Source organism: Aulonocara sp. 'chitande type north' Nkhata Bay, linkage group LG8 (genome assembly GCF_057382095.1).
Source record: "Aulonocara sp. 'chitande type north' Nkhata Bay isolate Kocher_YH1m ecotype deep benthic linkage group LG8, A_spYH_male_GT1.1, whole genome shotgun sequence".
In the NCBI taxonomy this organism is placed as follows: Eukaryota; Metazoa; Chordata; class Actinopteri; order Cichliformes; family Cichlidae; genus Aulonocara; species Aulonocara sp. 'chitande type north' Nkhata Bay.
The window spans coordinates 11475107-11500498 of record NC_141351.1 but is presented as its reverse complement, the minus strand read 5'-3'; the positions used below and the strand labels follow the sequence as shown (position 1 = coordinate 11500498).

Sequence of the window (25392 nt, the reverse complement as noted above, 5' to 3'; positions counted from 1 at the left end):
TCACTTTTCTGATTTGATTAGTCGGATGTTTCAGGTGTGAAGGCTTCCTTATATTTGCAATCCTTATTTTGGACATTTAGATGAAATAAAACTGTTTACATTTTCTTCAGCATTGTAAGCAGTTCATCTGATTCCCACCCCTACATTACTTTTGTCGTTCTGTCTTTTTTTCTCCATTTCTTTTCTCCCCTCACTCTTTTTTTTGTATTCTGCTTGTATCCATCATTCAAATTCAGAAATCACTGACACTACGCTCTTGCTGATTAGATCCTAAGCTTGCCCTGTAGTTTAAAAAAAAAAACTAATTATTTAAAAAAATTAATATGACAAAATGCCGCTTCAAAAAAACATTTTTAATTTATATTTGTCAGATTTTCAATAATTAGGACCATGTGTCATGTATGTTAGACAGCACCCTGTCAGTTCCTCAGTTTAAAATTACAGCATGTCTGAGATTCCCATATGAAATTCATCTCATCATTTGCCACTATCTAATTAAACCGTCAAATCATCTCAGCTGAGAGCCATAAAATCTGCATTAAAAAGAAAAAAAAAACTACATAAAACTGTTTTTTATTTTTTCCCAGATAAAAACTGAAGTTGGACAAATATCACAGTGAAATCTGCACTGCTGTCATTGTGAATTATTAGGTCTTACTATTTTTTAATTGTCAAGATTGAAGATTTTAGTCCTTTTTAATTTTATGACATAATTCTATTTGTGCTAAATAGATAATAAAACTGTTTTTTCTTTAGCATTTCTACTGTCCAGCGACAGCAAACCAACATCAGAGTAAAAATGTTAATTTTCCAAATGCCCTTTCAAGCCTTTCTGCATATGAATGTCTAGTTTTATAGCAACTGGCTGCACATTACCTGAGGCGGCATGTATGTACTTATGAGAGAAGAAAATAAACCAAGAGAACATGTTAAACTTTACCTTAGGCACTGCTGACACAGCAGCTTGTCAGCTTGCATTTTGTAAACAACTGTATGCAAAGTTGTGCAACTTAAATGATGTAAGGTTTTCAAAACTCAACATACTATATAGTAAGTAACATTTAATTAGAAATTTTATTTGAGGGCCTACTTTCATTGACCAAAGTACTACACAAAGTATGCCTATCTAAATATATGAATGCCATATATGCTGTAAATAGCAATTTTATTGCTTCAATAGAGTTTTGAATAGAGCACGGCTCCTTACTTTACTTTCTACTCATAGCTCTTGTGCAGCTGAAGGTGCTCTGTGTAAATTTCAGAAAACTATTGTTATTAATGACACCTGTTGGCATAAAGTGTACGACATCATCTTCATCTTGTTTGCATGACCCAAAACAGCAGAATCAGCAGTCACACCAGTTTTATTTGTTCCTATTTGGAGTTTGTGTTGGAGTCTCCTGGGAGCCTGTTGTTTGTTGGCATTAGTGAATAGTGGACTCCATTTATAAGCTACTGTTAGCTAGTGTTGCTCACTGTTGACGCTAGGTGCCAAATAGAAGCACAGAGGCAAGACACTTGGGAGCATAAGCGTCACATCCTTTGGATTTTCACAGAAAATCCCACAATGTCCCACATGCTTCACACAGAAAACAGGCTGTTAGAGGCAACCAAGGGAGTCAAGGAAGGGATTCTGAAAGCTGCACAATGCATGTAATCCATACTACTTTTTAAATGAATTGGCTTTAAAAAACAATTATATGTTTAATATTTTTAAAGGCTTGGAAGTCAATTCCTGCATTCACGGAAAAAGGTGCAGTAATATATTTATTCCCTCCTGTCTTGTTCAGTTTAAGCTGCTGCAAGTCTCTTGTTTGAAAATCATAACTGAGGTACTGTTGTGTTTGTTGCATTTTACATATCTGGCATAGAGTTTTCTGTCATTCACCATCAGGCAGAAATTGTTTGAGTTGTCGTCTGCCTTGCTGGATGGGATGCAACCACCAGTTGAGAAAACATGTATTCACCGACCAGTTAGCGAGCGGTCAGGGAATAAACATTTTTCCTTAGCAACCAGATGATCACGGACCAGTCTCCATCTGTGTGACTGGGAACTTACTCCTACATTGGTACACGTTCTAAACAGCAGACAAATTCACATCAAATCATAAGTGATCACATGATTGACCTGTATGCTAGCCACTACTTGCAGATGAGCTAAAAATGCTATTTAGTGATAAATGAGTAGATGCTAAAAGGGCAAACTGGCAGATTTAATCAAATCCTTCATGTAGTCACAGTCAGGGGTTGTGAATTTGTTTCTCTTTTACCCACCTCCACTGGTTTCCTTTGGAGGTGGGCAAAGGAAACCAGTGGAGAAACATTAAACATTCATTAATGTTTAATGTTTCATAAACATTAGTGAATATGAAAATGGAAATAAACACTGGATATGTTTTTTTCATTCTCCTCTTCTAAAAATGTCTGGCTGATACATTGAGTTTTCTTTTAAAATGCTTGAATATGTGTATTAAGCCTGTGCCTGTCACCATGCAATTTATCTTTAAAATTTTGCTTAACCTCAATAGTGGCTACCAGGGACATATACACAAACAGATATTCTTACATCACCCGAGCTATGGATTCCAAATCCAAAAGAGTAAAGGTTGCAGGGGAAAATAGACAGTTTAACAGTTGATAAAAAAACTCATCAACACTCCTGGCCTAATGTGATAATAATCATTGAACTGCGTGTGGACTGCATGTAGTCAAAATTACATTAAAACTAGCGTAATTTTTAAAAGCTTCAAGGCTGCTATCTGTAGAGGAAGGCATTATCTACTTTAAAGGCTTAAACCCTTAAAAGCTTATAATTTGGGCTGGATCAGGTGACCCTAAACCCTCCCTTAGTTACGCTGCAATAGGCCTTGACTGCAAGTGGGACTTCCCATGATGCACTGAGCTTTTCTTCTTCACTGACCTCTTTAAACTTTATACACCAATACTGCATTTAATCATTAGTAATTATTAGTTTTGGGTCCTCTCCACAGTGTCTGTCCTGTCCTGTCTCAACAGATAACTGCACTTCCTGAGCCCAGTTCTGTTGGAGGTATCTTCCTGTTAAAAGGGAGTTTTTCCTTCCCACTTTTGGCAAGTGCTTGCTCATAGGGCTCTTGTGATTGGTGGGGTTTTATTTGTAATATTGAAAGGTATTTTCCTTACAATACAAATCGCCTTGAAGCGACGGATGCTGTAGATCAGTGTTATATGAAAAAAATTGAATTTAATTGTTACATAGGCTGCTTTATAGCTACTATGTTTAAGCGTAGTGCCTAAAATACTAATATGTTTCATGGATTGGTGAATTAAACAAAAACCTGGTCACCGTGGCAAACTATCACAAGACCTTTCAATTTAAGCGGAGCCACAGTTACACATTTTCATCATTACTATACATAAAAAGGAAAATATTATCATCTTATCTAATGCATCTCAGCTACATACCACAGTGATACCACAATGCAAATCTATGTGATGCCCTTAATATTAATTAGGAGGATCTGTCTTTCAATTAATTTTGACTCCTTCATGCTGGCACTTGTGAAATCAGGTTTCCAAGTAGTGTTTTACACCAAAACACAAAGTAATGGTGACAGATACCAATTTGAATGTAAGTGTCTGAGTAACGACTGAAACTCCAGTCGAGTGGTAAAAAGCCATTACTGTCCACAAAGGCTGGCTAATGGCGATAATCTTTAATAGCTGCCTCTGCTCAGTAGTTTCCTCGATTCAATAAGAAAATTAGTGAGCTGAAACAGTTATGCTCATTCAAGTCATCTTTCCCAGCCTGCAGGCTTGTGTATAATACAGATCTCAGCGATAAAGATTTTTGCAGTGTCAGTTTGGATCTAATAAGTCTTAAAATTGTGTGAGCTGCTCATTTCTGGCACATAAAAGTCTCCTCTGTGCCCGTCAAAGAGATTCAGGTACGTGCTCTAATTATATCAACATAGGTGTTTGTAAACATAAATATGCACACACACTCATACAAAACACTCATGAGTACCCAGACAAACAAACATGTCGCTGTGTGGATGCCGCGGGGCTCGTAAGCACACTCATCTGCACACGTCACAGTCAGTCAGGCGCTCATGTAAACTTGTTTTCTGCCCTCCATGAGTGTTACGGCAGCTCATCTGCCAACTGAGACTGCTCGCTGAATGAGTCCACGGTCGAGCATCTCTCCACTGACTGTTTGTTACTGAACAAGACGTTTTTAACCAGAGAAAATCCCTTTCAACAAGAAAGATTCAAGATGCGTTTTATGTTTTACTTCCAAATTGTACCTGCACGAATGGAGGTCTAACATCTATGCAGAGGCTCTCTCATCTCTGGATTTAAAGCTCCATAGGGGACGAGATGGAAAAATAGAGAGGGTAACTGGGACAGCACCCAGGATAATATGCAGAGCAAAGGCACATCCTATATGCAGTAATATAGAGAGAAGCTCATTAGCATGCTCAATTCAGAGAAGCACCTGTGAGAAAACTGTGTTTTGTTTTGTTTTTTCATTAATTGTTTTACCATCGCTTGAGTGGACTCATGAAGTAAGTCTTTGGAAACTAAACTGAATATTCAGCTATTAACTGAAAGGAACCAGGCCTGTAAAGACATCTTAAGGCAGACACTTCAGTTTTGCTGGAGACCAATCAATAAAGCAGCATGGGCATTTTTAATGTGTGTCTTTTATCTTAGCCTTGATCCGTGTGCTAATAGGTTGTGAAATTTGGCAAAATGAGTCATGTCTGCACCTGAAGCACTCTAGCGCCACCACCAGGTCGTAGTTAAGTGCATGGTTATTTGCAATACCGCTGCACTGCATTAACCTGCTAGCAATCTAATCTGCCACTAGTTTAAGTGGTAGCAACCAGTCTGGGAATACTCACTTTGCCTTGGCAACTGGTGGTTCCCAGGCGGTCGCCAACTGGGCTCTAGGCCCGTGTGATTGAGGCCTAAGCTGACAAAGTGGTTGTGCTGGCGTATCACAGTAACGTTATGATCTACCTAAAAAATAAAAAATTTAAAAATTTAAGAAAAAAAAAAAACTTGCCAAAGAGACTTTTAAGGAAGATGAGAAATTGCAGCATTTCACCTCAAGAGGGCATCTCAACAAAAAAATAATTGTTTTGGCTAATAACGGTTAATGTTCCCTTAAATAGAAAGCACAACTAAAGATATGTGTAGTTTATTATATTACCATTAATATCTATAATGTAATTCCATTTTGAAAAAAGTGTATTTATTGTAACATTTTTATAAAATCTGAAAAAACTCTTGTAGGCTGCCATTTTTGACATCAGATTATTGCGATGGTCTTGATTCCTAAAGCCAGACAAACGTGTTTGCTGTTAAACTTTTTCGATTTGAACCTCAGTGTAAAATAATAGAGGAGGGAAACACACCAAACTGAAACTGTCCGTCAATAAAAGACCACAGAGGTGATCAGAGGTGATCAGAGGTGGCGGCTTTGTGGCAATTACTCGTCTATGCATCCAATGTTTTAATATAGCTCCCTTCCAATTTTTTATTTTTTATTTTTATTTTTTTACCATCACACACAGAGAAACATGGCCTACAAATACCTGTCTCCCACGTATCTGCTGACCAATGCACTTTTTCTTTAGTTTCCACTGAGATCAGAATCGTGACCGCTGGTTTGCTATCATCCTGGATGTTTTTCATATTTCGTAAAGCAAATTTCTGCCCGACATCCGAAGGCTTTTAGAGTCCATGTGGATGAAAATTGTGGCACTTCGTTTGGTTTTAGCAGTCGCTTTTAACAAGCAGCATTTGTGAGCTCTTGTAGTCGATTACATGCATCAAATCCATGAAGAAAAGTGCTGACAACAAAGCTTAAACACTGCTTGCATCTGTATTTTCAGAGGTGTTCATTTTAATCCTGTTACATACCGACTACGTGATAAAGTGGGAGGAAAAAATAAAATCTAATTGTGTGACGTGTGTGGCTGAATGGTATTAAACCGCTCTTATTAAAACATGATCTGCTGACATTTAATTCCTGGATTTTTTTTTTTTTTTTAAGTAAATGTCAGCACCTCACTTTTATGAGGATTATTGATCAATTCAGCAGTTGTTGGCTCTTCTGAATAGAGTAAAACTCCTCACCTTCCTTTGCAGACACCTTCAGTCTTCTACAAATGTGTTACTTTAATGTAATTCAAGTTTCCCGCCTGGGATCAGTTACTGTGTTTCTATATTCAATTCACACTCATCCCTTTAAACAGGAACATAGAGGTACATTTAAGTCCCAGTGTTTCTTTTCCTTTTGCACATTTATGGGCCAGTGGAACACACACTTCATCCCAGTAAGTGATGAAGAAGCAATGTAGAAGAGCGCTGTGAGAAGCTTGAGACATTTTACTTTCCAATCAGTACACAACGACCTTGCAGTCACATGTCGAAGAGCCGGATGAAAGACGACCTTGGAGAGCTTGGATTGTTTCATTTTGCTTGCCAATGCCTGCCGTCATTAATAGAAGTATGCAGTTGGGAGTTAATCCCCCTTTAATACGCTGTAGGAGTCGTGTTCTGTATGTCTCATGTTAAATATATGCTGTGTAAAAATAAATAAATGTGTGCAGTCTTGTCTATCATTCTTAGCTGTAATATGGAGGAGGCCTTCACACAAACAGAATCTTCTGATTATTCCTGATGCTTAAAAATTGCAATATTCCTGCAATTCTTTTTACAGTTAAATCTTTTTAATTGGTAAATACTGTTTGTATTCCTTTTACTTTATTTACAATATATTACCAAATTCCCTCACCCACCCAAATCATTGAATTCAGATGTTCCAATAAAGTCTGCGGCCACAGGTGTATAAAATCAAGCACTCAGGCATGCAGACTGCTTCTACAAACATTTGAGCAAGAATGGGTCGCTCTCAGGAGCACAGTGAATTTCAGCATGTTACCTCGATAGGATGCCGCATGTTCAACAAGTCCAGTTGTGAAATTTTCTCACTACTTCAACACTACACTCAGCTGTTAAAGTGGAAACAATTGGGACTGACAGCAACTCAGCCACAAAGTGGTAGGCCACATAAAATCACACAGCAGGGTCAGCGGATGCTGAGGACCATAGTGCGCAGAGTTCGACAACTTTCTGCAGAATCAATCACTCCAAACCTTCAAAATTCATGTGGCTTTCAGATTAGCTCAAGATCAGTGCGTAGAGAGCTTCATGGAATGAGTTTCCATGGAGAGCAGCTGAGGCCAAGTCTTGCATCACCTAGTGCAATGCAAAAGTGTTGGATGAAGTGGTGTGAAGCACGCCACCACTGGACTCTAGAGCAGAGGAGACGTGTTCTCTGGAATGATGAATCATGCTTCGCTAATGGATTTGGAGTCTAATGGATTTTAAAGTCTAACTGCATTGTACCAAGTATACCCATATGGAAAAGAAATAGTAAAAACATATATGATTTACTCATGAAAGTGGCCACTTTCTCATTACTTTCATATATTTTTTTAGTAAGTATACAAAACATACAAGTTTCATTATATCATTTTTCAAGGGATCTTATATGTGTTTTCACTCTTGTATGCTTTTCATACAAGACAGATAAAAACTTTATGAGATTTAGTCCTGTTCAGTTTAGTAGCCGTGTGCAGGTTTCCCTCTCTCTGTTCCAATATATATATATATATATATAAAAAATAGATGAAGCCATCATGCACTGATCTGTGAAATCCTTTGGCAGGATATATTTGAGAATTCGGGGATTTGCCATGTTATTGTTGTGAAACCAAATGTGACAAACCAGGGGATGATCGGACTAAAAATGAGGAACACTGCATGCTCAAAACTAATATCATGCAAATAAGCCTTGAAACTAGTGACTGGGTTTATAAATTCAGTAGCACCGTTTTTTAAATCAAGGAAATAAATCATGTGATATGTTAGTTTTAATAGAAGTTTATGGGAGAGATGACCTGACTTCCTTTTTCTTAATCAGAGGAGTTTCTCGCTGGTGGCCATTACAAGTTCGGTTAGCTTCAGACTCAATCTCATTTGACTTTATTTTTATCGGCCTTAGAAAAAACCCCATAAAAGAGTAAACTAACGTTTCTTGAGTTTATTTCCTGGATTATTTGACAAAGATATCCTGGAATATTTCTAGTAAAAAACTGGAACATTTTTCATTTTAGCACAGATAAACATCAGTTATTCATTCTCCTATGAAATGTGTGTGTCAATCAGCATAATTACCATTTTAAATTAGCACTGATCTGCTGTTTGCAGATTATGTAGGATGCACAGAAAACATAGCGAGTATGTGCCACTATAAGAAACTGAATCAAAGTATTAACGAGCACTTTTAAAACCAGGATAGGTACTTTTGCAAAGAGCGGTTACGTATGGAGTTTTTTTAATCCTTTCCCACATTAAGACGAATTTGATGACCTCCCCTGTAAACATAATTCACCTATAGCTTTGACATCTTAGTATATAAGTGAAGACACCCATTAGAATAGTTTCCAGGTTTTTTCTTGGGTATTCTGCACAAGTAGAGACCACCCTCGCTAACATCTGACACGCACACACCAGCATTTTGTTATGTAAGAAGCCAGAAATATGACAGAAACCACAAAGTTCAGAAAACAGCTTCAAGGCTAGTAGGCTTTTAAGGGGTAAAAAGATAAAAGAAGTGTCTTGTAGTACTCCATATCAATTTTCTTTTTGAATAATCACCGTGTACTGTATCAGGAACTTTATAATTGGTTAGAGAAACTATTCCTGTCAGTGTTTGTCATCAATGTGCAACAAGACCAACTGGTTTGCTGATGTCATTTGTTCTTGTCAGAGCCTTTGTGGACTCTGTTGCGGTCAGCTGTTTTCACTGAAGCACTAGCACCCGTCCCTGCCATAACTGGTGTGGAGAAAGCATGTAACGACTATGCATTTCTAATGAGGAGATTTTCTGTTCTCATAAACAGCAGGCAGGAGAGTGGAGATAAGGACTTAGAGGAGAAAGAGGGGAGGGAAGTGGAATAAATCCCAAATTTAAGGACTGAAGGGTCTTTTCACAACATCAGTAGAGTGTTGGCTTGAAATGTGTGTGCTGTGTGTGCGATTGCGTAAATGTGTGTTGCATGAAGGAGTGGGAGTCATCCTTTCTAGAGGCTGCTGTGCCAATTTTTGGCGTGCGTTCACGCGTTCACGCATGTCTGTTGCATGGCATAAATTTTATGGTGCAACCATATACGAGAGTGGGTGTGATTGTTTGCATGACAGAAAGCAAGAGAGAGATAACTTAAGGGGGAGTAAGAAGTAAGAAGTAAGAAAGAAGACATGATGAACACCACTGAACAAAGACATCAAGCAGTTTTTGAAGATTGCAACAACAACAAACAAAAAAACCCCGCCAGTACGTCTATTCATCATCCCGTGCTGTGTGACAGTTTTCTGGCTCCTCTTTTTGATAGACAATGAGTTTCAGAGAGTGGACTTAAATCTGAAAGGAAGAGACAAAGAAAGAGGGGGGCAAGTCAGATAAAAAGAGACAGAGAGAACACCAATTTTGCCCTCTCAGCTGACGCAAGGGGGAAATAGCATGTTTCCCCTTGTCCATCACAGACTCAAGAGCTACTAGCTTAATTATACAGAGCAACAGAGACTGAACAGACTGTATGTGTGTGTGTGTGGTTGTGTGTGTGGTTGAGAGAGCGACAGTTGGATTCGGATGCAGTGTATTGGCTTGGAATTAACACGAACAGAAAGATGGAAAGGTTTAATTAGATGTATTCCCCCTGAAAACTAACACAGTTTGTGTATCTGTGCGGCTGACATTATTAGGACATAATAACCAATCTCATACGCGCACAGGGAGACAAACAATTTCCTCACAAGGAAAAATTCTCAGTCTTGGGGTTAAGTTAGGGTGAAGTTAGGTGGATAACATGTTGAAAGAATATTTAAACTTTGCAGGAAAGGAAATGTGGGGGTTTTTTTCTTTACAGGACTGAAAAGATGAAAAGCACTCTCATGCTTGTGCGTCAAATACAGGGTCGGGGCATTAGCTTAAAGACTAAAAGCAGAGGGAGGACTGCTCAGTTGATTAATTTTTCCATCATGACTAATTCCTCATGTTTTTTCAAACATTAGTTTGGAAAGGCTGATGCAGTCGGTGAGCACAACTTTTACTTTTGGTCAATTTTACCAGATTTAGCTAGAAGGTACTGACCTCTCCAGCTCCGGTACATTATTTCACCTCAGTGGCATGTGGTGAATTTTGTAGAAAGGCAAGCAGAGATGATGACAGGTGAATTAAACCATGTGTGACACAGTTAATCATTAATATCTACGGGGGATTCAAAAAATATTCAGGAAAATTTAAGGTGGTGACTTAATACAACTGGATAAACTCTTTTTTTAGATATGCTATTGTGAAATTGCTGCTAACTTTACTGTTTTTTTTAAAACCCAGACAACCCAGGCCCCCTCCATTATCAAGGCTTTCTGTGCTAATATGCAGGAGTTATCATTCAAGACCTTTTTCACATCACACCACACTAACTCCTCTATACATATCACACATTTTGGGCAAGGTGGTAAGTAAGAGAAAACTTATCGGTTTAAATGAACAGTTAAGCGGGCTTGTTTACTTGCTAATACTAGCTCTACAAACAGCATATAATAACTGATCTCAGAGCAGTGAAAGTAAAGCCAGGCACAGCTTGGTGACACTGGTCTAGCCCGCTGGATTATCCACAAAGCCCATGTGCAAGCAACTAGAAAAATCTGCTGGCGCGCTAAAGTCATTGTTAACAGGCATCCAGATTAAATCGCTTGCCCACAGAGATTTCAATGGGATCCCAGTCAAGCAGTCAACCTGCTTCCAGAGACAATAGCCAACTGCCACAAGGTGGAAGTCATTTAAAAGACAGAATCAAGCAAGAGGCTTTATGACAGAATACTGTGTTAGATGTCAGAGACTGTTTTAATTGATGTCTCTTTTTAGCTTTTAAAGGGCAAGCACTGCTCGTCTTGCTTGCCCTGATGGAATGACACTGCTCCACCTATAGCAATAAAACGTTTTTCTTCTTTTAAAATTTGAATAATGTCATTAATTGTGGTTTTAAATCGTGCAAAGAAATTATTTTATTTTGGTTTTACAAAAATTCTTTCAATAATTCTAGAACAAAAACAAATTTCAAACTTAAGCCATGCTTCAGCAAAATTTGCAAGTGTCATTTTAACACCAAAATGTAGATAAATGGCCAACAGTTTAAGTTAACTAAGATGAAATCATCTTAGTCACAAGGCTGTTTTTCAATCTTTTAATTTCATGCTTCTGTTTACAAAAAATCGAACAAACATCTCATTTTTAGATGTTCAATATTCAATATTAGATGTATTGTGATTAAAAGCAACCCCTCAAGAGGAAAGGAGAAGGTGAAATGTCTAATTATGGTATAATTAATAACAAATCAAATCATGTCGATCTCCTGGCTTAAGCTCACACAACTTTCCAGTATCTTCAATCAATCAAATCCTGTATAACATAAATATAAACAGCTGTGCTGTTTCAGTTAAAGGGTTAAGAACAAATTGAAAAACTGTTTTTTGCTGCTAAAGTGATTCTGTTTCTTTGTTTTTATTCCACATTAGTAAATATCCATCAGGATAATCCAATGTTGGTTTTGCTCATTGCATTAAAAAAAAGGATAATCAGCCTCACTCTCAAAGGTTGGTTTAATTCTGAAGGGGAATGTGTAGATTTCAAAGCAGTCTCCTCCTAAATGGCAAAAACAAGTGTGTGTGTGTGACAGTGGGGGGATGCAGGAGGGAGTGAGGCGAAATGGTCACATGCGTAGCAGACTGTCAAGGAATAACTCGCCCCCTGCCTCTCTCTCTTTTTCTCTCATCCTCTTGACTCCTTCCATCCTCCTCCTCTGCCTCCTCCAGCATGCCGCTCTCCTCTCTCCCCTCAGCTCCTCATTTTCATCTTAATCTGCGCTCGCTCCGTCCCTGCTCTCCCTCTCTCTCTCCAGCTCTGTCCCTACTCTCTGCTCCCCGCTCCGCCACCTGTTAGTCTCCTTCTCCTCTTCACACCAGAATCCCCTCTTCTTCCTCTTTTTCTTTTATGAGGAGTTTCACACTTACGCTATCACTGAGGTAAGACACCGTATTTATTCTTTTATTCTGAAATGCAGATAGTTTGATTCTAAAGCCAAGGCTGGAAATGTTAATTTTTCCTCTTAAATTGCACCTGCACTTCTTCTCAGATGTTTGGTTTTAGGTTTTGTTGGCCACCTTCCACTGCCGTCATTGCATGCTCACTTTGTCTGTAAGGTTCATGTGCATGTCTGCTTCTTTTTAAGGTAAAAAACTAATGCATCACAAACCAGGCAGATCATTCTGCATACAGCAGTGAGGTGCAACATGTGGCATGTGTCTGCTCTTTCACTTTTCTTTCACACCTTCCTGTCACACTCTCACTCAAGTTTTCCCGTTCCTGGCTGCCTGAAAATAACTTGGCTCTTAATTTATAAGTGCCGACTGTCACGATGGTTAGCTGTAGATGATGCTGAGTACCAAGCTCTAATGAGCAGCTACACTCTGAAAGCACAGTACTATACCATCTGCCTGTCAGCCAGCAGCTTGTTATTTAAAGGTGAATGGAGCCTGCCGCAGGGGCCCCATTGTATGTAGGACACGGGGGAAAGTAGACGAAAACCAGCCGGGAGACAGAGAAATCCTCACGCACCTACAGGTGGAATAAAGGTGTCTGTGAAAGACTAATGGAGAGATAATGAGAGATAAAGAGTGCAGGAGAAGAAAGGGGAGGTGAGAAGACAGAGGTTGAAGAAGAGAGCTCCCATGCCTGTGATATGACTCTAATTTAAAGTGAAGGAGCTAAAAGGGGAGGAGGGGAGATTGCATGTTGCGCAAAAATATTTCTGACCGCCAGACTGTGGCAGCGTCGCTCCCCCCCCCCCCTTTTGAAGCTGGAAACCTATGTAACCTCATGAACATAAGTACAAGGGGGCCGTGCATAAAATACTCTACTGTATATGGTTGCATAACTAATAGATGTAGGGATAGTGTGTGTAGCTGCAGGGAACCAGTGGCACATTATCCTGCAGCATATAGGAATTATGCAAAGTAGTGCTTCAGCACATAAAAACCTGTAAAGTGTAACGCTGAAATCGGCATCTTATTATCTTGCGCGCGTGCAGCCAGACTTCTCAGCAACAAGATGACGAGGAAACGAGAAGATGAGAGAGATTCCAGCTGGCAGCGTGAGAGCGATCAGTCCTGAGCTCCCTGAGAGCTCCTGCTTCCCAGAGAGCTGCGAGCCACCGGGCCTCTAGGGTGTACGTGTGCTGCTGTTGATGCCTGTGGTGCTGGTAGTGCTCAGGCTGCTCCAGCTTACAGCCACATCTGCCAAAAACAGGGGGTGGGGGGGACTGACTGCACACATTATATCAGCCAATACCCTCCAACAAGCTGCTGGGTGTGTGTGTGTTTGTGTGTAATTTTAGGGGAATTAATAACTCATAGAACTATATTTACATGTGTGATTGCAGATGTGCATGCTGATATGGCACAGTGTGTGTGTGTGTGTGTGTGTGTGTGTGTGTGTGTGTGTGTGTGTGTGTGTGTGTGTGTGTGTGTGTGCTTTCCTGGCTTATTTTTTCTTATAAGAACTTCTGAATTAATCCATCAATAAATTTTAGTCAATCAACATCTCAGAGCTCACTGACTCGTTTTCACCTTCCTCTTGATATCAAGCAATCCACCTCTTAAGTTCATTTTCACCCGTGGGCGGCTTCTGTTTTGTTTATTTTATTGTCGGGCAGAAGTGATTTATTGCTTTGTTTTCTCTCTAAATGATTTACCTCTGACTCTGCGTGCAACAAGTCTAGGATATCTCTGCTCTGCTTAATTGAACAGTAAAACAGAGCGGCGGCGCTTTTCCGTGTTTTTCAGGATTTCTGATGTCATTAAATGTGCTCTTGTGGCACCAAAAACATGACAGCTGCTGGTTTATAAAAGGCAAGATGTCCATCATTTCCCATCCCAGAGCCAGAAGTCTGTCAAAGTCCTTTCAGTCAAATGAGTCAGGGAAGTTTGCAGCATGGCACACTGCGGCGTGCTTCAACAGTTTGTTTCAACGCCGGCCAAGAAAGAGCTGGATTATCTGTGGTGTATATTACCCGCTGTTGCGCTTACAGCGGTGAGACCAGATTGTGTATGACGAGTGACCCTCGGTGCCCGCAATTCTACTCAAGGTCAACGGTCAGAGGCAACAAATTTAGAGCCACTGACAGCCAGGGGAGTTGTTGGTCATAATGATGGAGTCCTGATGAGAGAAGTCTCGGAAACGGATCTGTTTACTAGTTTGACCCCCAAAACAGCCTGCAGCCATTAACCTAGCATAAAGAGTGGTAGCTGGAAAACAACTAGTCTGATTCTGTTCAAGTGTAAAGCAGGGTGTGGTTTTACCGGAAGGGTACAAAAATGTTCTGACTTTGTGGGGTTTTGGTGGCTACTTTCACACTGATTTCGACCTTTGGTTATAGTCGGCTAGCCTTTTACTACAGTTCAAGTGTAACCGCCTGCTTGCTGTAGCTACATTTTTGCTCACCCGTGAGTGTCCTTTTCAAAATCTTGTCAACAATAAATACATGGTTAGTGACTCCGGTAATATGGACACAACAGGCTCGTCTAAAATTCAACATCCCCACTTCTCCGCCATGTTTGTTGGTGGCATGTGATGTGACCCAGTGGAGCGTTTCTGTCACCGCCGTCTTGGTGATTTAGAACCAGATGTCACAAGCGAGAAGCAGATCTGGCTGTGAACCCACATACTCATCGGCTAACTACTTATCAAAAACACGTTTCAATGAGTACACTGTAGGTCAACTGTATTATCGATGCTATCCGGTTGTTCAGTGATGACGCGACGAATCCTACTTCCGGGTCTAAAGTAGTCTGCGTTTAATATGGCTTTTGTGTTGTTAACATGTTTAATGTTATGTATTTTCTTCTATTTGATCTCAAAAAGCTCCTAAAACAGTCAGTGATCCCTGTTGACCTCCCTCTGCTTTTATTACCACTAATCATTTATTTAAACTCAGTTTTTAAAACCTTAGGATGTAACTACAGCCCAGCCCATGCAGCAGTATATGACTGACTAACCTCGTATTGTGGATGGATTATCTCAGTTGTTCTCCTGGCTGAAGTTTGGTCCTTTTACAGCATCCTGCCATGCGATTATATTTGTTCCTGACCACCGAGAACACTCACGGTAACTTTTATCGAGTGGAAAAAAAGTTAGCTTGTTTATATTATGCTAACATAGCTGTGTCGCTAGCGGTCACGTAGCACATCATTATATACCAGCTAGCCCAACTTCAGTAACCCTACAAACGTCACTGCTGTTTAGTTTTCTGTCTTCATTTATGCTGGAAGTGATAGCAGAGCTGTACGTTTTAATTTGTTTCCAAAACCCCGCAGTCAGGACGTGCTATATTGTATTTAGATAGAAGCTAGCGAGCTAACTTCCTGCTAACTTCTAACTCCGTTAAATGTCATAAATTCCGTTTTCATGGATGCCTGGATGTTAAACTCAATTGTTACACCTGGTAAAGCAGAACGCTGATCATTTTATTAAAGATGAAAGACTTTAGATAGTTTTTCAACTCTCAGTAATGCCATAGTGATCGTTTGATATATGGACCTGCAGCGGAGTTTAGGCCCAGACACGGCTAGTGACGTCAGACTGAACAATCGGATTGTGAGCTGCAGCTGGAGCCCCCTGGTGGGCTGTGGAGGCACTGCAGGTACATGTTTGAAGTAGGTAGGTATATAAATGTATTTATCCATCCATTCGCTTCCGCTTATCCTTTTTCAGGGGAGAACATGCAAACTCCACACAGAAAGACCCTGGACTGATGGTGGAATTGAACTCAAGACCTTCTTGCTGTGCGGAAACAGTGCTAACCACCGTGCCACCGTGCTGCCTTATGTATTTCTTTATATAAAATGTGAATTAAAACTGTTAGTAGGTGGTGGTCAGTTTGTGATATTACTCATTACACTGACCTAAATATACGAGACTGATTGAAGTTTGTCTCAGAGTGGCATGTGGGTCGTACACAGACCTTAACACTAAGGTAGCATTAGCAATTTATAACCAACTGCCTGTGCTGTCTATGTTTTTTGCATAAAATTTTCAATACAACACTTTCTTTTGCATTTTTTTAGTAAAAAAATATAAGATTGGGTGAGGCCCACGAGATTTTCACTAAAATGTACAAACTGACTTAATATTTCATTCGGAATAACCCCAAAATAATTAACTGAGCCCATAAACTTTTCAGCAAAGGGTTTACACAGGTGGACACGGCGTGAGGGCCATGTCCACAAAGATTTCTATACAACTAGATATCATTTTGCAACCACAGCTCCACTTTTCTGACCCAGAAGCTGCGTCCAATTTTTCATACTGTCTGCAGTTCGTGACATGTAATTTCAGACCCTTTTAATAGTTCTCTGGTGAAACCATTTGAAAGCAGTAAGCTTATTGAATATACTGACCTTATCCAAGTAGTTTTCTATGTTACATAACTAGTAATTTCACAGAGAAAGGAGGGCTTCGTGGCAATGTGTCTATATTCAGTCGAGTCCTTTGAATTTGATACAAAATCTGATGCAAGACCTTCACTAAAAATTTGTGTTATAGAAGACTGGCATCTGCTCTTTAGAAGGGATGAATGTAAAGAGGTGTACTGTCTGAATTAATAATTAAAATGCCTCTATTCTCATGTTTAACCTTAAAGAAACTCTGATGTTTTTATAGGCTATTAGAGGTAACCGGGAGAGATGAAGACAGTCTCGCTTTTTACTTTTCATCCAATAAGACGTTGAAAATGAGCTTAAAATAAGAATTTATTACATGAAAAATACTTAAACAGAACACCAAGCTTTCCCTGTCTGAATTCTCATTTTTATGTTTCTAAATCTCGCTGAACTCGGCGTGCACGGCAAACACGGAGTAAGTGCAAATATTAACTTCCCGTTGTCCATTATCTTTTATCCTCTCTGATAGGGTTGGGTTTATTCAGATCTGCTTAATTGAAATGCAAATGTATGCACATCTTAAATGTAATGTCATCTTTTAAAACTGTTCCAGTTACACTAGAAAGATTTTCACCAGGAAAGCACTGTGAGGAAAAAACATCCTTAGATATGTTCTTGAAAATGAAAATCCTAGAGGAGCAGAGACTGTTTGTAATCAAACACCTCACTGAGCTCAGTGCTGAGGAAAAGAAAAGGCCCGTCTTCACTCTTTCTACACTGGTAAGCAATTCAAAATTGTGTGCATACACTAATGTGATATTCTCCTTTCCAGCCCTATGACTGTGCGAAAAGGAAAACGTTTGGGCATCACCATCCAGGAGCACATGGCCATCGATGTCTGCCCGGGCCCCATACGCCCCATTCGTCAAATCTCCGCCTACTTCCCTCGCCTCTCGCCCACTTCCTCCTTCTACGAGCCACTCTCGCCCAATCAGGTGGCGGCGCCCACAACGCTCAGCCCTGGCAGCACAGGTCAAGCTGGAGGGCCCATGGGAGGAGGAGGGGGGAGCAGTGGCCTTTTGTCGCCACAGTTACCGGGAGCGGCGGGGGGAGGGGGCTCCCTGTCAGCCATGAGCAGCATGGACACCTCCATTGAGATCGACAGCTGTGACAGCGATGATAACAGTGAGTCACCTGGAAGTCTCATTGAAGCAACCTAATCTAAGAGCAAATAAAATTAAGTCAGCGCACATCTGGTTTACTGCGGATCATTTCACCGCTTGAAATATTGAAAGAACTTTGCACTGCAGCAAGTGCTCCATGCATAGTCTGCAAAAGGACTCCAACTTTATTGTAAGAAAAAAAAAGCAACTTTCCTTATCAGATTACCTCAGAATATATCAAAGTTTATTAATCTGGCTTTTTAAAGCTACAGTTCCCCGGTGAATTCAGTAGTTTGAGACCACAACATGACCAAAATTATGCTGGACATCTGCAATGAACTTGCAATTTCATTGTCATGCAATCGCTCACAGTCAGTTGCCATCTTCAGGGCAACCTTTGTACATCAGGTTGGCTATAAAATAGCAATTTTGTTTGCAATTAACTGCAATAAATTGGCTAAATCGGTAGATTCACATAAACTACAAGCATTCAGAGTCCAGCCAGAACCTCAAAGATCTGAAATTCACAAATTCCTGCTTTAATATTGAGGTACAGTCTGCAGGGCAATGATTTAATTGCTGAACGACATAGGTGCTTGACAACCTTGTTTTTATATAAGAAAGTAACCAGAACACAGCTATTTGGCAGAGAGTCCCAAGGTTTTTAATCACCACGTTGCCTGGTGGAAGGCAGCCTTGCAGGCTGAGGGTGTTGCACAATAAACCTCTGACGAACCAGCTGGTCGCTGCAGCTACTTGTAGTGAGTCCATAAATATTAAAAAATTCAATTCTGTCACCAAGAAACCTCTCAGTTTTCTTAGTTGCAAGGAGGCTGTGGTCTTATTTTTACTAAAAGCGCGCAGAGCGATGTGCTTTTTGTTCTCCATCTTCAGGACCATGTAGTTTTAGAGGAATATAAGCGTCTCATGTAAATGCAGTGGGATTCTCTGTGCAAGTCCCAATAAATTCCCCTTTACACCTTTCCTTGACCTATTGGGGTGGGAAGCAATTAAATACAAGGATAAAGGTTTAGAAAGCATCAAAAACAGGAACTAAAACAACACAAGAAAACCTTCAGAACAAAACAGAAAATACCAGAAACTACAAATACACAGAGTCATGAAAAGTAAGACTGTAAATCTAACAGGGACCTCGGAGACCACCAGAAGAAAAATACCACCAAGGATAAAAAAGGACAGATCGTTTAATAAACATGTACCAAGACTTGAGTATAAAGTTTTGTAGAAGTTTCCGGGTACTACATTAGAGGTCAACCTCTACACGGGAATAGCATTACAAAGGATGAATGAAAGACATGTCATTCAGTTTAAGAGTTGCTAGGAGATGGGTTTTTATGTGTTTTTGGGTAGAAGCAGTGTAGGTTGTTTCCATGCTTTATGCTGAGGTCAGCCACCCAGCTGCTGTCTGCAGTACATGCACTGCAGTTTCAATCTTTCTCTATCAACTCCCAACAAGAAGGGAAATATTTTATGTATTCCTTTCAAACAAAGAAAAGATGTTTTCATAAAAGTCTGAGCGAATTCAATTTCTCCTTCTCATCTGCTGTTTGTGTTTCTCCCTGCCATCATTCTCCATCTGTTTTGCAGATAATAAAGTCATCAGCTCAAAAGCAATTACCAAAGTAAATGGCGCAGATTTGTGTGTGTGTGTGTGTGTGTGTGTGACTTTTTATTAACTGCCTTCCAGCCTCTTTGGGGACGCTAGAGTTTGACCTACTGTACGAGAAAGCCACCAGCTCCCTGCACTGCACAGTCCTCAGAGCAAAGGTAAATCCCGAACTCGGAAAACTCCATTAGAGCCACTGCAGCTGAACCAAGATACAACTCAACAGCATGTGTTTTTTGTTCTACTGATTAAAAAAAGAAGAAGAAGAAAGAACCCTTCAAGTCTTAGTCTGTTAGTCGTTTTAAATGTTGAACATTTGTACTGCGATCTTCTTTTGTACATGGCTTGTATCTTTTCTGAAAAGGGTCTAAAGCCGATGGATTTCAATGGTCTGGCCGATCCCTACGTCAAGCTGCATCTGCTCCCAGGCGCCTGCAAGGTCTGATTTTCTTATCAGAACAGAGTTTTTGTCCCTAAATGAAAGATGCCTTCAGTATCGTGTCACAAGGACTCTGAAGTGCAGATTTAATTCATGTTGCATTTTTTAGCGTTATGCAATGAAAACTAAAGTGCAGACCAATAAATCGGCAATGAGGCAAAATGACCTTGTAGATTGTAGGAACTGAACTTGTTTTCCTCGCGGAGGTTGTTTTCCGTTTGTCTCTCCTCGACAAAGCCTGGCATTAAATTGATGTGTTCTTCTCTCTGCCCATCACTTACAGGCCAATAAACTGAAGACCAAGACTGTTCGCAACACGCTGAATCCCATGTGGAACGAGACGCTCACCTACTGTGGAATCACCGAGGAAGACATGTACCGCAAAACACTCCGGTAAATGTTTGCTCTAGGAAAGGCTATTTCTGTCCTCTTCATGCCCTGCCTTTCTGTTTATCATTTCCCATCGCAAAGCTGACCCGTGCTTTACAAAGGATTTTCTTATCATCGTCTCAATCACAGCTCCTGGTTTTATTTGCCTTTCTCCATTTTGCCATGTTGCTCCTCTCTGTTTCCATCTCCACTGAGATCCTCTTCACCTTTGTTCCTCCCCATCCTCACACTCTCCTGTCCACCAGGATCAGAAAAGATCTCCCCTCACTCGTTCTGAACCACTCCTTTCTCTTTGTCTCTCATTCAATCTGGCTCCTTGCTTTCTCTCTATCCAAGTTGCAGTGACAGATTGAGGTCAGACTGAGCTCCGCGGGGTGTTTTAATTTCATTGACCCCCCTCTAGAGGTGACGAAAGCTGCGAATTGTTTCTGCCTGTGACTAAAACTTTGCCGTGGCACACATGGGAGTGGGATTTAAATAGGATCGACGGATGATCTCTCCAGGGAAATTAGAGAATCTGGCAGTGTTAATTCAGCAGAGACATGTAAAGATCAGGAGATGGGAAGTTGAACTTAGGTAAACATGGAAACATGTCACCATCGATCTGTGAAATACAGTGTCTTTAAAATTGACAAACTTCTGAGAGCACGAGATTCAAAGGATTGTTTCAAGCAGTCACTGTGGACACGTTTGGTGTCAGCTCCTAAGAATTTAAGAGTTTCTGATTTTTCCAAAACAAGCTAATGCTACAGTCACACTGGGGAAAACAGTGTTTCAAGATGATGGCACAACCAAAATTGCTGTAAGTCTGTGCAATGAACCTCTGGTCTTGTTGGATTAGAAATATTTGAAGATAAAGACCAGGTCTGCAATCACTCAAACTCAGCTACCGTCTTTAGAGCAACTTTAGTGGAACAAGACGACAAAGAACTGGCAATGAGATGCCATTGGTTTGCAACTGAATGGGGTCAAGTTGGCAATTACATGCGATCTGTTTGTGTAACTATAGAAGGTAAATGGTATAAATCAGCAAAAAGCTGTTGCCTCTGATATTCAGGGTCAAGCCAAAACCTCATAGGTCTGAAAGAGAAATTCCTCCACAAACAGTGACAAAGTTATTGCGGGGCAGCAACTTTAGTCTAAAAGCTAAAAAAAATTAAATACATTAAAATAAAAATTTAATGCAGTCACTGGGCAACCACCAGTTTTTCTCAGTTGCTAGGAAAACTTTTTTTTAACTCTAGTGTGACTGACCCATAATGTGACAAATGAAAGCTTTTAAAAGGGACAATAAGAAAATGCAAAATCAACGTGCAGAAGAAGAAATCATCACTATTTTATAAATTACTTAGCTACATAAACAGGAAAAAAGTATCAATGTCATTACGGTAGTTACATGGATAGCTACCAGAGTTAGCGTGCTAAGTAGCTAGCGCCCATATCCTTTGTACCTGATGAGGTGATGGTCAGTGATCGCCCTCAAAGAAACAAACTGTGCTGCCCAGATCAATGTTTTCTCTTTTCTACAGTCTGGGGAAAAAATCATATATTTAGACCAACAATGAATTAAACAGTAAAATAATGATGGCTGACGCTCTTGGTGACTAACAGCTGTCGCCATGCTGGAGAGCAGGATAGATACAATAGGCGGCTGAGAAGGGTTTGTTTTTAGTATAATACATATCGCCCTCTTATTTGCCTCCACTTCCTCACACACCACTTACAATATTCTCTGTTATAGCCGCCAGCATCAGGTGACACTAAGCTTTGGAGGTGTTGCCCTGCAACAAGCTGAGACTGCACAGCTTATCCTGTTATGATGATTTGAAATTGATGTAGCTGCTGTGACGTCACCTGTTGCTTTGTTAAATCCTGTTTTTAAGCCACATGAGAATCTTGGTGTTTTGAAACTAGATTAGCCCAGCAAGGAGTTGATCTGACTGTGAAATCACACATCTCTCTGCACGATCTATCTTTCTGAAAGTTAGAGAAACAAAATTTACACCTTAGGCTTTTTTCCCACTCGAAATGAGCGACTGAGTCCATAACTCATCAGGAAAGTGTAAAAGGAAAAGTCAAGGGCCATTTACCACAGATTTCTGCATGATCGTAACGTCACCTTATAACAAAGTTGCCGGTCTTGTACCTCTCTTTTATAACTTGTGTTGCTGTCGCAGCCAGATTGAAGACATGTATTTAGGATCGTGTCAGTTTTTACTGCCATTTTAATGACATATCAGCAGGAAACTCAGATTCACAGATTACACAGAGCAGGATGCTGCAACAGTGTTAAAAAACTGACCACTTCTCCTGCTAACTAGTGCTGATGTGAAGGTATTGTCTGATTGGGGACACTGATCATTCAGGAGCATATTGTAGGGAGTACCAGCACCAAAACACTGAACTTGAAAGGATGTGACTATGATGACGTTACTAGCAGCACGCAAAGTGACCAACAGGGTGGGTTTATTGAGAGAATTATGCCTCAGCAGGAAATATCTAACTACGCAGAAATGGGAAACTCATTTTAACCCTACGCTGTAACCGTCCACATAACCTGATGTGATGTAACTACACATCCGGTCAACGCATACCACAACAACTTAAATGCCGTGGATGGTTGCGGTTACGGCATCCCGCAGAAGTCTAAATCAAGCTCAACTGTTTTTGTAACCACAGGTATCGCCTCCTTGTGGTCATTTCAAATGAATGCGCTATCACACTCCGTGTGTAGGACCACAGCCCAAAAGCCAATTAAGGTTTTTTTTCTGAAGCTCAATTTGGTTTAAAAAAGAAGAAGAAAAGTATGTGGAACTAAAGAATAAACATTTTGCTATTTTATCTTATTATTTATCAATGTTTGACTCAAAAAGTCACAGGTTTTGATAACGTTTTCTACGTTTTTAGCCGGAAATAGACAGCAGGCAGTCACAATGAGACTTCATCTGTATATAAGGTGATGCTGGTATGTGTAGATCAGATTCACCCCCCTGCTTGGGTTCACATTATGGATGATGGCTGATGCGTCAGTAATTACGAGCTGTCACAATGACACTTAAATGTTTTTATTACTTGATGTCCTATAAGTGAAGCCTTACATCCAGCTGGTATTATAATGGCTCCATCTTTCTTCCCTCTTTGACCCATCATTTTCTCACTTACCACTTCACCCTCGAGCTGTTTTACACCATCTTTCTCCCCTTAGCGCCAGCTGCTGCTCTCATCTGCGCCCATCCCCCCCTCTCTTCATCATTAGTTTTGTCTTTTTGATACTCAATGTTTTAGATTGAGGAAACTTAAGTCACTAAACTAGATATTAACTCTCGGTATTTTAACAGATTATTGTCTTTTATTATCAGAAACTGAAGACAAACGTTACACCTGTGGTTATGAATTTAGTAAGAAGTCAAATGAAGCAGTAGATGGGGAGGCAGCATGTTTATATACCAATCTCTCCTGTGGCCGATCGCTTTCTTGATTTTCTTCCTCCCATTGTATGTCTTTCATTCATATTTACATAAATTAAAGAGAAAAGGTGCTGGGCTTCAGTTAGCTTGTAACATATCACTTCACATGTTCATTTAAATAGACTAGCCTGTTTTCATCACGTCACTCAAATCCTCACAGACACAGCATCCCTGCATCTCCTTCACTCCACTCTCCCCACCCGCCCACTAGTTTATTTCAGGCACTATTATGGCAGGTGTAAAAGTTTGCCAGGCCCATAAATATGGATTGACGTAACCTAGCATGATGCACTTTCACATTATATAAATTCCTGCTGGAGGAAAATGGTAATTACTTCTAGTCTGAACACACACACTCACACACAGGCCTGATTTACATGTAGCGTCGGTCACTTTCTGACTCTGTTACTTTATTCAGGTCGTGTTTATGTCAGTGATTTCCCTTCCCTAAAATGACTCATGATATTGTGTTTGACTACCACACTCCATCACACACAAAAAGCACTCTCCCTCTGATTACTTTACATTTTCTGTCATATCAGGGTCATTGTAGGTCTAAACAAATAAAAAGGGTGGTGGGGAGGCAGATGATGACTTAACAAAAAACTTTTATTTTTAGTAAAACTTTGAATTATCTCAGATATTATACAATACTATGCAAAACCCTTGACTCACCCCTCATTTCTTTATATTTTGCTCAGAAAATGAGAAATGGGTGCAGTGACTTGTTAAAACATGTGCAAGCATATGTAGAAATTCAATCTTGTAATAAATGCTGTCAGTCAGTATTTGGTGTGACCACCTTTAAGGACATTCAAAGCTCTTCTTTGGATGTTTCTGCCTTCTGTTATATTCTCTGTCACGATGACCCCACACTGCTTCAGTAAGGTTGAGGTCCGGGCTCTAGGGAGGCCAATCCATGATTGATAGTGCGCTACTGTGCGGTTTCCTATCCAGGTATGCTTTTACTGTGCTGCATTGTGTTTGGGAGCATTGTCATGCTGAAAAATGAAGCTGTTCATGCTTTTCAGATGGTTCTTTTCTGCGTCCATCATTTTTGACAAGATGGCCAACACCACTGCCTGAAACGCAGTTTGAAATGCAGTCCAGCTTCCACATATTTTTTAAAGACGCCCTGACAGCATGTAGAGATATGCGAAGTTTTGGTCCAAGTGCTTTTTGGCAATCGGTACAAAGTTTTTTGTTGGTACAAAAATATTTTCTTATCTGTCAAACAGCGTTCTCTTTGTGTTTCATAGATTCGAATAAAGAAATGGGGACACATGATGCATTTGTGACAGGCTTTTAGTGTCAAAACTCCTGAAAGTATTTTGTTACTAGCTTCGCTAAGTTGTCTGTTATGTGTAGACACAACACTGTTAAGTGGCTTAGCAAAAAAATAAATCCTCTAAAAATGACCAGGTACAAAAAAAAATACACTGGCTGCTTTTTCACACATTTTCAATGTCCAAAGAAAACCTTTGATAGACCTTCAGAAAGCGTGGAGAACTATTCTCAAGACCACTTTAAGAATTTTCAAGACATCCCGTCTCCTTGGAAGCAAAGTCTTAAGAAATGTGGTGTGGCTAAAGAAATTTTCACAGTGCTGTTCAGACCTGTAAAGATGCCTTCCATGTTGGTCCAAACACTGCCTATTGAAACAAGACTCTCCAATAAAGAAATCCTTGTGATTTTAGCCATTATCATCCAGACTTTGCAGAAATGTTACTGTGAACTAATGCTCTTCAAAAG

General features: G+C 40.1%; 1 protein-coding gene across 2 annotated transcripts in view; it reads left to right on the top strand.

Annotated features, from left to right (window-relative positions):
• The first annotated feature begins 11862 nt into the window (after positions 1-11862).
• Positions 11863-25392, top strand: part of LOC147323276 (double C2-like domain-containing protein alpha) — a 30472-nt gene continuing 16942 nt past the window's right edge. Inside the window, exons 1-6 of one of the 2 annotated variants that reach the window (XM_086303548.1) lie at positions 11863-12141; positions 15719-15815; positions 17387-17739; positions 19426-19505; positions 19709-19783; positions 20067-20176. In XM_086303548.1, coding sequence (XP_086159674.1) covers positions 17391-17739; positions 19426-19505; positions 19709-19783; positions 20067-20176 — 614 coding nt within the window. In that variant the 5' untranslated portion in view covers positions 11863-12141; positions 15719-15815; positions 17387-17390. The remainder of the gene's footprint in view (positions 12142-15718; positions 15816-17386; positions 17740-19425; positions 19506-19708; positions 19784-20066; positions 20177-25392) is intronic. The other variant, XM_086303547.1, reaches the window with a different exon arrangement.